Source organism: Gadus macrocephalus, chromosome 4, assembly GCF_031168955.1.
Source record: "Gadus macrocephalus chromosome 4, ASM3116895v1".
Lineage (NCBI taxonomy): Eukaryota > Metazoa > Chordata > Actinopteri > Gadiformes > Gadidae > Gadus > Gadus macrocephalus.
Window position 1 is genome coordinate 7,295,992 of NC_082385.1, and position 14,142 is coordinate 7,310,133.

The window sequence follows — 14,142 nt, forward strand, 5'->3', positions numbered from 1 at the left end:
GTCGAGTGTCAGAACACTGTCAAATGTCTTGCCTTCTTGTTTACTGACCCTTGTTCACACACACACACACGCGCACGCAGACACAGACACAGAGAGAAAGATAGAGATGCACGATTTGTTGTTGAGATTAAGTCGGTTTCTAAAGACCCTTGGCATCAACAACAATAGCCAAACGGATAACTCTATAACCGCACTGCACGTCCTGTTTGAACCAATGAAGTTAAGACTCTACAGTTCCCCTCCCTCTCTCATAAGAACAGCAGGTTGAAAGGTGCTTGACCCACATTTGTCATCCTGGAACGGACCTCTTCAAACTCCTGTTCCCTGGGTTGTTGCTTATGGTGGGGGGGATGTCCCATGTTTTGGCTAATGTCATCACACACAGGATTGCACATCATGGATGCAATCTGATGTGGTTGGCATGAAATCGGATCCTATCGGTGTCTGATATTTTATCCGCTTCTTGCTGCAGGTTTGCAGGTTAAGCAACCCTCTCTGACACTCAATTCAGGACCTACTTGTTTGCAATAGTAAGGTGTTTTGCACACTGCACCAGCCAACACCAACACCCAACTACAGAATGTTAGCCAAAGTTGGCAGTTTCACAACTAGCAATCAACTGCAGTCAGCCCGATCTCACCGGACCACAGCCAGCCCACCCATCAGTCTAGGACGCTAGTCCGAGATTGGTCTTGCAGTTTCTTTTTAGTCTACTCAGGAAAAATGGTGGTGTGGTCAACCTCACAGTAGCAGCTGTTTCATCAGAAATGTGAGCCATGATGGAACTGGAACCCCTGATCATGATTCAATTGGTGGCCTTCAATTTGTCTTATTTGCCTTAGTTTAATGGCATTCTAAAAAGACAATGGATTGTGTTATGTACAGCAAATACACTTGCCTTTCATTTGTCTTGTAAAAGCTTGTGATCTGTTATATTTTTAATTCCTTGTAGAATTCCCTTATTCCTTTCATAGCAGCATTGCCGCTGATAGTACTGAGCAAAGCTACCAGACAGCTTTGTTGTCTGTGTTGTCTAGTATTGGTCGTGTTGATTACTCGTTATCTAGCTGCAACCACTTACTATTCTTTCACTACCTCAAGTTATTTTTAAGGGTTAACTTTGTTCCGTGTTCTCAGTGATTTTTAAAAAAAAAAAGAAGTGATATAGGCTATTCAGGAATTATTATGCACTTTTGCAGTCCTAGTGCCTTAAGGAACCTGCAGGGAATTGCAAAACCATGCAATAAGGAGGATTTTTCTACTCTCTAAGTCTACTCTGCACACACACAGTCTCCGCCAGGCTTTCCCTTCCTGCTTGCATTTCCAACATTCCTTGTGCTCTCGCTCCCCTCCTCCTCTGATACGTGGACCTCTGCTTAGACAGCTGCTCCTTCTTCTGTCTCCGACCAGGCCGGTTCCTCTGAGACAAGGCCTCTCCGTCTGAGACAAGCCCTGTCAGTATACCGGGGAAGAGTCCTGTTAGTCTGCAGGGGACCAGTCCTGTCCGTCTGAGACAAGGCCTGTCAGTCTACCAGGGACCAGTCATGTTAGTCGGCATCAGACCTGTAGGTCTGAAACCATGCCTGTCCGTCTGAGTCCAGGCCTGTCAGTCTACCGGAGACCAGGCATGTCAGTCTACCGGAGACCTGTCAGTCTGAAACCAGGCCTGCCAGTCGGCAGGAGACCTGTCAGTCTGAGTCCAGGCCAGTCAGTCGGCAGGAGACCTGTCAGACTGAAACCAGGCCTGCCAGTCGGCAGGAGACCTGTCAGTCTGAGTCCAGGCCAGTCAGTCGGCAGGAGACCTGTCAGACTGAAACCAGGCCTGCCAGTCGGAAACCAGGCCTGCCAGTCGGAAACCAGGCCTGCCAGTCGGAAACCAGGCCTGCCAGTCTGAAACCAGGCCTGCTAGTCTCCTGCCAGTCTGGAACCAGGCCTGTCAGTCTACAAGAGAGCAGGCCTGCCAGTCTGGAACCAGGCCTGCCAGTCTGGAACCAGGCCTGTCAGTCTGCAGGAGACCAGGAGGCAGAAGGGAACCATACAGCCTGCACCAACCTGGGTTCTCCTTTTTGAAAAACGTCCCTCATCGTTATCTAAAAAGTCGCAATGTGTTAGACTAAGTCCCTCCCAGTAACTGGGCAAGAGATGCTGCGTGACTCCTACCGTAGTCTGTATCTTGTTCTCATGGTGAATGTTTTTTCCTTTTAGATCCAGACGTTTGGAGTGGAGGCCCCATGCAAGACGGTAGAAGACCTGACCAGTGGCGTGGTCATGGCCCAGGCGCTCCAGAAAATGTACGAATTCTAAAATCTAAATGAAACCCGGCCATGACAATGGCCTCTCTCAAAAACAAGAAACTGTGTCTAGAATATGGGGTTGTCTTGTGTTTCTTCTGACATCAGAGTACATTTTTATAGATTTTTTTTATAGACCTTTCACCTCATCTTTGACATTATCCATTAATTCTTGCAAAAATCACAATTATAGTGGCTGCACATGCACGATTGTGAGCATCCACCTGAAACAATTTACCATTTGTATCAGTTATTGTCTTACTTCCTGATGATCCTTTTGATGATTTAATTTGAATAGTTCCATATGGATCAAGTGTTTCTTCCATCTGTGGCAGTCGCTGTCGTGCACTCTCCCTGGCCGTACTAATAGTTTTGACCCACTCCATTTTCCAGAGACGGGTCATTTTTCAACGACGGCTGGATCACTAGGGTCAAGCCTGAGGTGGGGGACAACTGGAGGTTAAAGGTGAGTGTTGCTTCGTCTCACCTCTTCAATGTATTTCCATATTCACGGTACCTCCATCTCACTGTACCCAACCCATGTCTAGTAAGATAACGACTACATTTATTCATGCGTAAATCAAAGGTATGATTTATTTATTTTTCTCTTATTGTGTTGTCAACCGTTGTGTTTGTGTCTTTTTCCTTGTGTTTTCAGATCAGCAATCTCAAGAAAGTCCTTAAAGGTATCCTTGATTACAACCAAGAGGTGAGGAAACGCCTTATGAATGTATAAAATAGCTGTTACTGGTATCTTTATTGTATGTTTTCGTATTCCTTTGCTAAGTGATTCAAAGCATGGAGGTTGGAGCTTTGTATGTTGTGGGTTATTTCAGTCGTGGTTACTACCTGGAAGACCTATTTTGAAATGCAGGCCATGAAGAGGTCTCAGGTTAGGGGCGTCAGGGAATGGGGTCAAAAGCACAGGTTCCACACATCACTCCCCACACACTATTGCCGTGCCCTCTCCCAGCATCATCCCTCTGAGTGTACAGACTTGATCCTTGCTCCCTATTGTACGTGTAAATCACTGACTTGTGTTTGTGTAATCTCTGGGCCTTTGGAGTCCCCATGTCGGGGTGTAATGTTGGCTGCCCGGGGCTTTGGCATCGGTGGACCCGGGAAGCTCTCCTTGAAGTGCAGGAATGTTGAGCTCCATTACAATCCGCTTAGCTTTACTCAAGGCCACGAAACAGCGGTGTCCAGTTGGAGCTGTGGAAACCATGAGCTCCAAGAGTCTCTAAGCACTATCGAATACGAATTAAAGTGCATCTTTTAAAAGGGGACATATTATGCCACCAGGTGTGAGTGTGATTAGCCGTTACAAGCCGTATCGACAATCTGCCAAATCTGCTAATCACACTCACACCTGGTGGTATCATATGTCCCCTTTAAGGCCCTACATACATGTTTGTAGTAGCGTGTCTCGGAGACCATCTTTCACCAAGTTACCGTACGCGACGCGTCTAAGGGCTCGTGGCTGAATGCAGGACATCAGTAAACGTTTCCAATGAGGCCCTAATGAGGTGCGCTATTAAATGGATGGGGCTCATTAAAGCGTAACGACCCCACCCTCTCTCTCTCTCTCTCAGGTGCTCGGCCAGCAGATTAACGACTTCAACCTGCCAGACGTCAACCTCATCGGGGAGCACTCGGACGGCCCCGAGCTCGGCAGGATGCTGCAGCTCATCCTGGGCTGTGCCGTCAGCTGTGAGCAGAAGCAAGGTGTGTGTGTGTGTACGTGTTTCGATGTTGCGTGGGTACATGTAGATGTGGTGTGTGTGTGTGTGTGTGTGTACATGTTTGATTGTTGTTTGTTTGTGTGTACATGTTTGATTGTTGTTTGTTTGTGTGTACATGTTTGGTTGTTGTGTGTGTTTGTGTGTACATCAGTGTTTCCCATACATAGACCATTGTGTGGCGCGGCGCCACAGAATCAACATCGAGCGCCACGAATTGATTCAGTATTATTATTATTTTTTTATATATAAATTATTATTATTATTATTTATTTTTTTTATAACGCGATTTGGAAATCTAAAAATCGTTCCGTCCATTCATCTCTGCATAGCACTCGTTCTCCCTGTCATTCTCACACACACACACACACACACACACACACACACACACACACACACACACACACACACACACACACACACACACACACACACACACACACACACACACACACACACACACACACACACACACACACACACACACACACACACAGAGCGAGAACGACGATGCTAACACATGAACCCACCGATGTCACCCGTCGTGTTTCTGTACATGTTTGGTTGTTGTGTGTTTGTGTGTACATGTTTGAATATTGTGTGTGTACGTGTTCCTGTACATGTTTGGATGTTGTGTGTACATGTTTGGAGGTTGTGGGTGTACGTGTTGTGTGTACGTGTTTCTGTACATGTTTGGATGTTGTGTGGGTACATGTTCTGATGATGTGTGACCATTTGTATCTGTTGGGCGGAATGTGGGATGTCTGTCTCTGATCAGATGTACTTGGGTCTGTTAAAATGCACTGATTATCTGTATCCGTTTCTTCTCAGAATACATCCAGGCCATCATGATGATGGAGGAGTCGGTGCAGCACGTCGTCATGACGGCCATCCAAGAGGTAGAGCCCCTGCAGCCGGTTGGCTAGAATGTACTGACCCTGAGCAGCACAGCTGGCTTAGGGTAGACCAAGCTAATTGACAGGCAGGGGGTTTGTCCAATCAAATGTGGATTGGGAGTGAACCTTTTCTTACTCAACTGTGAAACAGAACTAATTGGTGACGATAGTTTGCCTAAGGTCTAATCCCTTTCCCTCATTTCCCTGTCTAGCTTATGAGCAAGGAGACTCCAGTGACGGGAGGTAACGACTCCTATGTGGAACTAGACAGACAGGTATGGACATTTCCTTCATTTTCTTTTTCCACCATACTCTGTAAAGTATGTCTGCTGAATTGTATATTTGTTTTTGACCTTATTTTTACGTCTTTAAATATTTCCGTTATTATATTTTCAAGACTAAAAGGACTTGACTTTACGTGAAAAGGGCTGTCTCTCTGATTGGTTGTCTGACATTGACAGAGGAAGTGGAGATATGAGCTGTATATTCAGGAAGTGTCGCCTTGGTTACCTTACAGCTGAAGAAGACGGCGGAGGAGCTCAATGAAGCTCTCGCCACCAAGGATGAGATCGGTCAGAGGTGCCGAGAGTTGGACATGCAGGTCTGTACGGAGATCCTTTCCACCCCTGCCATCCTGTATCGGTCACATATAGGAGGTTTGACCATCAAAGCGTGTGTTCTTAAAGGGCCAGTATTTTAACACCAGGTGTGATGTCGTTAGCCAGTTGATTAACCCAGATGTATACCATTGAATGATCTGCCTACCAGCCTACCAATGATTTTTAGATGCCTTTTTTTTTAAATGCGTATCAACTTCACACCCGGTGGTAAAGTAGGGGTCCGTTATTTTATTTAACTCGTACTCTGCCGGCTTTTAGGACAAGTTTTTGACGATTGTTCTAATGAAACTAGATGCTTGGCTGTATAGTCTGTTTTTAAAATGAATAACACAGTATTAATGATGACTTAAAACCTAGATTTGTCTTGAATTGATCAGGTCTAAACCTTCCTCCTTTTTAACCCTGGTCTTAAAGCGTTCCATAAGAACCTAATCTATTTTCCCCACCTTATGCCTGACGTGTCACTGCTGTGTGCCTTACTTTAAAGGCCCTCCATGTCCAAGAAGAGCGAGATAGACTGAGGTTAGACTTTAATGAACTAGAAGAGAGGGTAAATCCACACTTTTCTTTCATTCTCCCTTCTCATCCATGGTGTGTGCAGTGTCTAACAGCCCTGGATCCGCCCCGCCTGCTTGCCGTAGCTCCCCATTTTGGAATCTAGGATTCCCTTTGACTCCCCCACTTTTTGAAGTTCTGCGTGTTCATGTGTGTACATTCTTTGCACCTGCGTGTGTGCACGTGTGTGCCTAATGTGTGTGCGCACCAAGCGGTTGCATTGCCGTGTGGGCGTGTCAAGTCTCACCCCTCGACTAATAACTTCCTCTGTTGTCAACCCTTGATGTTTTTTTCTATGTATGGTCATGTGACCAGGGTGGACAGGAAGGGGATGAGCTTTATATTTGGGACCAGAGATGCTCCAAAAGGGAGTCATTTTCAGGGCACACCGGGCAAAATCAAGAAAAACAAAATTCAGTTTGCAAACAATTGAAACCTGATGACTTTGGATTAGGTCTTAATTCGTAGGTTTTTGATTTTTCACGTTTGCATCAGTGTTTCAATGTTTCCATTTATTTTTTATGTATCTTTAGCTGGTCTTTTTCGTAGTGGAGAATATAAAACTGTAACATACCGTAATTTGCATTATGGGACATGTAGTCTTTTTTTTATTTATTTTTTAATCTTATTTCACTCATGTTAAATACCTTTTTATAGGTTTAATTAAAATGCAATAATAATAAGGGGTGATGCTTTCCCTGCTTAGCTGCATATATTTAACAAATAGATGCTTTCCCACAGGCACAAAGCCGTTCTTGTCGTCTAAAATTTGATTAAAGTCACGAAGGAATCCTGTTGCCTTTGGCAGCAGAATCCATCCTTTGTACAAAACCAAGTGTCTACTTCACTGATGGTTTTTATCATTCAAATCAGAAACCTTTAAATTACAAAATAAGTAGGGCAGAAAACTCTACACATTATACTCTTAACCCTTGAGGTGGCTGACGGTAGATGTCTTTTTTTTTTATTCGGTCTGCAGTAGTCACCACTTTGGCAACAGCCATCAAGTTGCTGCTTGGCTGCTTTGCGCGGAGGTTCCCACCCTGCCTATCACATAATAAGGCCTCGTAAAGCTGCATGTAGCCCTGTTGGCGTTGTCCCACTTTTGTTTGTTTGTTCTGTTCTTTAAACGAGGGAATAGCAGCTATTTTTAATATCTGTAACCAATGCATTTTATTGTGTAGCACAGGAAAGCTATATATAAATTGAGCTCTATTATTTTTATCATTTCAAAGATGGCATATCAAAAGCGAACCGCTAAATCCCTTTCCCATTATCTTCTGTCTGGCTTTTCAATTCTTTCCCACACTGTTACGATTTGTATTAATCCTCTTCCACTATCTTGTTTTTTCCTTGCTTATTCTGTTTTGGTTTCATCCATGGGCCCAACTCCCTTCCTCCCTCCCATTACCTGTCTTTCCCGTTTTCTCAAACTTTCCACACACCCCCCATCTGTTTTGCTGTGCAATTCCTATACACCCCCTCTTTCTACATTACTCTCCCTTTTTTCTTGTAATTATTATTTTTTTTTACACCTCCTCCTTCCTCCCCACCCCTGCTCCTCCATCTATCCCACGCCGCCTCCTCCTCCTCCTCTTCCTGCTCCTCCACCCATCCCACGCCTCTCATCCCCAACCCTGCTCCTCCATCTATCCCACGCCTCCTCCTCCCACTCCTCCTCCTCCCACTCCCCCTGCTCCTCCATCCATCCCACGCCTCCTCCTCCCACTCCTCCTCCTCCCACTCCTCCTCCTGCTCCTCCATCTATCCCACTCCTCCTCCTGCTCCTCCATCTATCCCACTCCTCCTCCTCCTCCCACTCCTCCTCCTCCCACTCCTCCTCCTGCTCCTCCATCTATCCCACGCCTCCTCCTCCCACTCCTCCTCCTCCCACTCCTCCTCTTCCTCCTCCTCCTCCTCCTGCTCCTCCACCCATCCCATGCCTCTCCTCCCACCGCTGCTCCTCCTCTCAGGTGACCGCTCTGCAGGAGGAGAAGGGCAGCCTGCTGGCGGAGAACCAGCTGCTGATGGAGAGGCTGAACCACTCTGACTCCATAGAGGACGTCAACAGCCCCGCCGGCCGACGACACCTGCAGCTGCAGACGCAACTGGAGCAGCTGCAGGAGGAGACCTTCAGGCAAGACCTGCTCGCACACTAGCTCCAATATCAATCAATCAATTATCAGAAATCCTGGATTAACAATCTATAGTGTGGTGGCAAACGAGTTGAACTCTGGGTGGGCGGGGCATTTCGCTTTCGGTTGCTTCATAATTGTTTCGCCCAGTTGGCTGGAGGTGGGATCTGTGAGTGTGTAATTGGGGAAGAGAAACTCAGCCAGCTGTAGTCAATTGTCTTGAAAGGCTGGAAATCAACACTGTGTATACTGGCCATTGTAGATTAGTTACTGAAATCTATGAAGGTATTATTGTCGCAAAAGTCTTTAGCACCTGTAACTGCAGATTTTGTATGCGTACACTGAAGTCACACATGTGCAACAGTAAATTTGAAGTCGTAAATATTTATTTTGCATGTGTACTCTAAAGTCCCAAATGTGTAACAGTACATTTGAAGTCGTAAATATTTTTTCCACCATTGTTAACACTAAATAGGGTCTACGAGTTCACAAGTCTGTGTTACAGGTGCACAAATCCTATCCTGTGCATCACAACTTCAAAGTGTCATGCAATTGACACTTTTGCTGCAATAGGTTATCTTCAGTCGAATATCTCGGTAGTTACATAACAGGAAACGGTGCAACTTCGTCTACCTTGACTTCAAGGTAGAAGTGGAAGAAGTGTTTTTTTAGGTCAAGAGGCTAGACATTATTGGCTTTTCACATCATTACATTGGACTGAGCTATTGTTTCCAGGGCACACAATCCTGAGTATTTTCATTTCCTAGCTATGAGATTAATGCATTTTTATACATTTTGTGATGCTATAAGTGATTTGTGCCACCGTAACTCTCAATAGCTGATCTTCATGAGGAGCTCTTTAAACCACACCATGTAGCATCTACATGTTGGAGAAAGTAATCATTAGGGCCCGACCGATATTGATTTTTGAGTGCCGATGCCGATTATTTTCAGAGAAAAATTACGATTACGATTTAATCGGCCGATTTAAAAAAAAAAATATATATATATATATATATATAAAACATAGTTTTTGATACCTTAAATATACTTTAAACACTTTTGACGAATATGTGAATTGAATGCAGAACCTTTGAGTGTTTTAGAATACATTTACAGTAAAAAATGAGTGAAATGTAAAATAAATAACTAACTCCCAATGTGCTGCGCTCGTGAGCAGTGACTAACACGTGCGTGCTGAGCAGTATGGTCTCACCGTTAGAGTCTACAGTATAACAAATTAACATGGCCTGGGACCTAAAGAAAAACAGGCATAACATGCTCAAACAACGCGTCTTGTGTACATTGGTGAGGTGAGCGCGCAGCTGCCTGAGCGAGCGAGCGTGCTTTCATGTTGTACGGTAAAATTCAATCTCCTCTTTTGTACTCCAGCAAAAAGTTGTTAGTTAGCAAGGCGAGTAGGAGCGCAATCTGCAGGATACTAATCGCAATAACATTTATATAAAAAAAAAAAAAACGGTTGTAATCTGCGTCTTTTTGGCCGATGCCGATTATTTTCAAAAAGGCTATAATCGGCCGATTAAATCGGCAGGCCGATAAATCGGTCGGGCCCTAGTAATCATCCACCTTGGAACCTTCTGAAACGTAGCTCATCATGTTTACTGCTTTTTGCAATTGTAAAACCATACTATTGAGTCACATAGCAGATGCTTTACCCGACGTGACATACCGTGTATCCAGATCAACATCAATACGTAGCCGCATCTCGCCTGTGGACTGTGGACGTTGAGGATTTAACTCCCCAACCCTAACCCCTGTCCCACGATGCTCCCCCACCAGGTTGGAGGCGGCCAAAGACGACTACCGTATCCGCTGCGAGGAGCTGGACAAGGAGCTGGTGGAGTCGCGCTCCCAGAACGAAGAGCTGACCTCGCTGGCCGACGAGGCCCAGTCCCTGAAGGACGAGATGGACGTGCTCAGGTGGGGGTCGGAGGGGGTTCTGTTGGGGGAGCGTTAAGCGGAGGGGCTGAGCTTAAGGCGGGCCGGACCTGTTTTGAGTCAACATGTGGTGGGTTGTGGGAAGCTTGGAATCTTCAGTGAATTTGATTAATTGGTATTTCCATCACACCACACAAAGGTGATACAAATTATCCATGGGGAGTTGTGTATTTTTGGTTCACGGTAAAATAATAGAAGGGTTTGTTTTCAATCTAGAGCATGTATGAAAGGTTTTTATGTTTAGATATATGGATGGATGGATAGATAGATATCAGAATCTTTTAGAGCGGTCATGAATCTCCACTATGTTTTTCGTTTTTTTACTTGAATAAAGTTGAAATGTACCGACCGTTCCGCCCACAGGCATTCCTCAGACAAGGTGTCCAAGCTGGAGGGCACAGTGGAGTACTACAAGAAGAAGCTGGAGGACTTGGGGGTCCTCAGGAGACAGGTACACACGACAAACGCAACACACACTTCTTTCATTCACAACCAGGGAGCCCCTTCTGATACCAGCACATGTCCTTCCCCTCCCCCTCCTCCTCCTCCTCCATCCATCTCATAGGATTAATCGTTACAAGAACAGCTAGACAATTATAAATTGAGGCTATTAATTGTCATCGTATATCCACATCCAGGGATTTTTTTTTTTTTTTAAATGTCTAATTTTAAAGTCTCCCGGTTTATTGCAATGGATGATTCCTTTAAGTGATTACCAAAAGGACCATTGTGTTGTCTTTGGTTTAATATAATGATGAGGTGCAGTTTCTCAAGCCGTCCTCATGGTCTGTGTTCCTGTCGCCATGTGTGCAGGTGAAGCTCCTGGAGGAGAAGAACACCATGTACATGCAGAGCACCCTCAGCCTGGAAGAGGACTTGCGCAAGGCCAACGCTGCCAAGGGCCAGCTTGAGACCTACAAGAGACAGGTACGGCTTTCAGAAGATGCCTCTTGGTTTCTTAGGAACCCGCTGTTATTTTCTTGATAAATATCCACATACTTTCTTAAACCCCCATGGGTGATGATGTTAATCAATATTTACTAGGATTAGTCAAAGTGAACTCTGGGCTCTGTGGTTTAATATAACAACGTTGTATACGAGTTTCCTCTGGTAGGGGAAGAACAGAACACTGAGTCCTACAGATATGAATCATGCAAAGCTGGTTCATTGTTTTTGTAAATGCCATTAGTGCATGCTTATCCAAACCATAACAGCACAGCACAAGTTCAGCAGGCTACTCCCTCCTACCCCTCCCTCGTCATAACTTTCATAAAGCCCTTTAAGTACATGACTGTCTTATTTCTAGTTTGAACATGCTGGTTTATGATAGTTTACTGTCAACTGTTTGCCCTGCAGGTGGTTGAACTCCAGAACAGACTCTCAGAGGAGTCTAAAAAGGCAGACAAGATGGAGTTTGAGTACAAACGTCTGAAGGAGAAAGTGGATTCCCTACAAAAGGAGAAAGATGTACGTCGTTATCAGTTGCTTTTTATATCACTTGTAGTAAAGGCAATTCTTTTTGTTAATTGCTCTGTGCAATTTTATTGCTGTCTTTTTTATAGGATATGTTAAATGTCTTGTGTGTCTACATCTCTACCCCTTGTGAATGGCCTCTGTGGCAGTGACGTGAGAAATAATTCAGGCTATCACTTAGAAATATGCTCTAGAATATGTATGCTATTTAGGTTTGGCTGTTAAAACGACAAACCACAGAGGTGTGTCGGCTGTGATGACTATCTGCAAAATGAGGCAGTGAAATGTGATGATCATCATTGTAAATGTGTAGTCTAAATGTATGTCGAGTCATCACTTGTCAAGTCAGTCACTCTTTGTGGTAAAGCCCTCTCTGAAAACCAGTTTTCCTGTTTAATTCACGTGTATTCTTGTTCTTCTTCTTATTGTTTTCTCTGTGTAGCGTATGAGGACTGAGCGAGACTCCTTGAAGGAGACCATCGATGAGCTGCATTGTGTTCAGGCCCAAGAGGGACAGCTCTCCACAGGTACAATAAATGCATGCATGGACGTAGACCTAAACATATGCACAGCTGAGACATGAATATATGCACAGATGTAGACATGAATATATATACACAGATGTGCGCATGAATACATGCACAGATGTGGACATGAATACGTGCACAGATGTGGACATGAATGCATGCACAGATGTAGAAATAAATACATGTCGATGGTTTATTATATTATTATTCACAAATTCGTGAAGACCATGGGACGCCAGAGGTGCGTTGCGTCTGAACATGCGGAGACTTGTAGTATAACTCCACGTTGTGTCTGAGCAGCAATGTATTTAATGTCCGCAAATGAGATTTAGGTTTTCACGGCTCTCTTCCTATGCAACATCGCTCATTATAACAAACGACGGTATAAAAAAAATATTAAACTTTGGTGTGGGTCATAACCATTGGAATAAGACGTCCCTCTTTCATAGTACTCTCAATCAAGTTATTTTTTATCTCATAAGGTTGAAGCTGAAACCGTGGGTTCACTGGCACTTTAAATCTTCTTTGAATAGAATATTACTCAAATTGACATTTACACTTGCGTCTTTAATATGCCAAGATGCATAATTGCCTTTGGCAATGGCAACAGATGGTATTTTAATTACTAAGTTACCTTTGATGGATGGAAGATATTATTTGTATTCTAAACACGAGTTGAACCGGTTAATGTTTGACTTTCCCTGTACAAACATTTGCAGCTATAATACGATTTGTGACCTTATTTTAGGTTTATTCCCACTGGCCACTGCGGAGGGCTCTGATTCGCTGGCTGCAGAGATCACCACTCCTGAAATAAGGTAAGTCCCTTTAAACCCACACAGGAATCCCGGTCAAATCTGGCTTTCTTTGTGCTAGATAGTCAGCTGATGCACTATTCGGGTTAACCCATGAAGTCTCTGCACAACATGTGTAAAGCGTTTACCGAAAATATCATTTTTATGACTGTTGTGAAAAAAAGAAAGAAAACGGAAATCAGCCATGGATTCTGTTTGTCGTCGACCACGTTGTGTCCATGTGTATGTGGCTACATGTGTGCAAGATAACTATTAAGATCATTGAATCTCTTCCTGGTTCTGCTGATGCAGATTTGAAAGGCGTGCGTGCGTGCGTGCGTGCGTGCGTGCGTGCGTGCGTGCGTGCGTGCGTGCGTGCGTGCGTGCGTGCGTGCGTGCGTGCGTGCGTGCGTGCGTGCGTGCGTGCGTGCGTGCGTGCGTGCGTGCGTGCGCGCGCGCACGCACGCAAATTCCAATATGTTGGTGTGCTTATTTTCTTGTGGTGGTCTTTTTTTTCCATAAATGTTTTCCATTTCATTTTTGAAAAGACATCGAACAACTGCAAGACTAGTTTTCTTGCAAACTATTCACTAGCTTCATAAATTGAGGTTTGAATGTATTTGTCCCACATATGTAGATGGTTTTCTACAATAGTTGGGCCATGGTTTTTTGCCAAGTCGATTGATATGTTAAGTGAGACTTCCCTGTGACTCTCTGTGTGCAACAGCAAGAAAGACTTCTGTTGCACTGCTCTGACTTGAAATACAGGCCGCTCACTTGAGGAGCTCTTCAAAGTCTTTGAAGAGACGTGCATGTAATCTCTGTAGCCTAGTCACTGCTACCCTGCAGCAGAGAGCTGTGGGTATGTCTGGAATCATGTAGTTTGCAGTTGGCAAGTAAAACAGTGAGCCACACCCTTATTCAAAGCTTAAAAGCACCCTTCCCCTAGTAGAGGATTGCCAACTTTCTATTCCATCTAGAATTCACACAAATTATGGATGACAGTAAAGCTGCAATTCAATGGAGATTTCGAAATTATCTTTGTAATAGTTCCACTATAATCTTTCAACTATTTAAATCTCTTTTAATAGGCAAAAACGTAAATTCAGTACTGCAAAGTGTGAAGTAAATGTGTATTCCAACGTTGGATAGT

The 14,142-nt window shown here is 44.3% G+C and overlaps 1 protein-coding gene across 5 annotated transcripts in view; it reads left to right on the forward strand.

Moving 5' to 3' along the window:
* hook3 (hook microtubule-tethering protein 3) overlaps positions 1 to 14,142 on the forward strand; it is a 28,671-nt gene that overhangs the window by 4,112 nt on the left and 10,417 nt on the right. For 3 of the 5 annotated variants that reach the window (XM_060049785.1, XM_060049782.1, XM_060049784.1), the window contains exons 2-15: positions 2,206 to 2,291; positions 2,685 to 2,757; positions 2,950 to 3,000; positions 3,884 to 4,016; positions 4,862 to 4,929; positions 5,139 to 5,201; positions 5,444 to 5,527; positions 8,075 to 8,238; positions 10,037 to 10,177; positions 10,559 to 10,646; positions 11,009 to 11,122; positions 11,552 to 11,662; positions 12,111 to 12,195; positions 12,944 to 13,013. In XM_060049785.1, coding sequence (XP_059905768.1) covers positions 2,206 to 2,291; positions 2,685 to 2,757; positions 2,950 to 3,000; positions 3,884 to 4,016; positions 4,862 to 4,929; positions 5,139 to 5,201; positions 5,444 to 5,527; positions 8,075 to 8,238; positions 10,037 to 10,177; positions 10,559 to 10,646; positions 11,009 to 11,122; positions 11,552 to 11,662; positions 12,111 to 12,195; positions 12,944 to 13,013 — 1,331 coding nt within the window. Of the gene's footprint in view, positions 1 to 2,205; positions 2,292 to 2,684; positions 2,758 to 2,949; positions 3,001 to 3,883; positions 4,017 to 4,861; positions 4,930 to 5,138; positions 5,202 to 5,443; positions 5,528 to 6,033; positions 6,097 to 8,074; positions 8,239 to 10,036; positions 10,178 to 10,558; positions 10,647 to 11,008; positions 11,123 to 11,551; positions 11,663 to 12,110; positions 12,196 to 12,943; positions 13,014 to 14,142 lie in introns of all 5 variants that reach the window. The other 2 variants (XM_060049781.1, XM_060049780.1) reach the window with 1 other exon arrangement.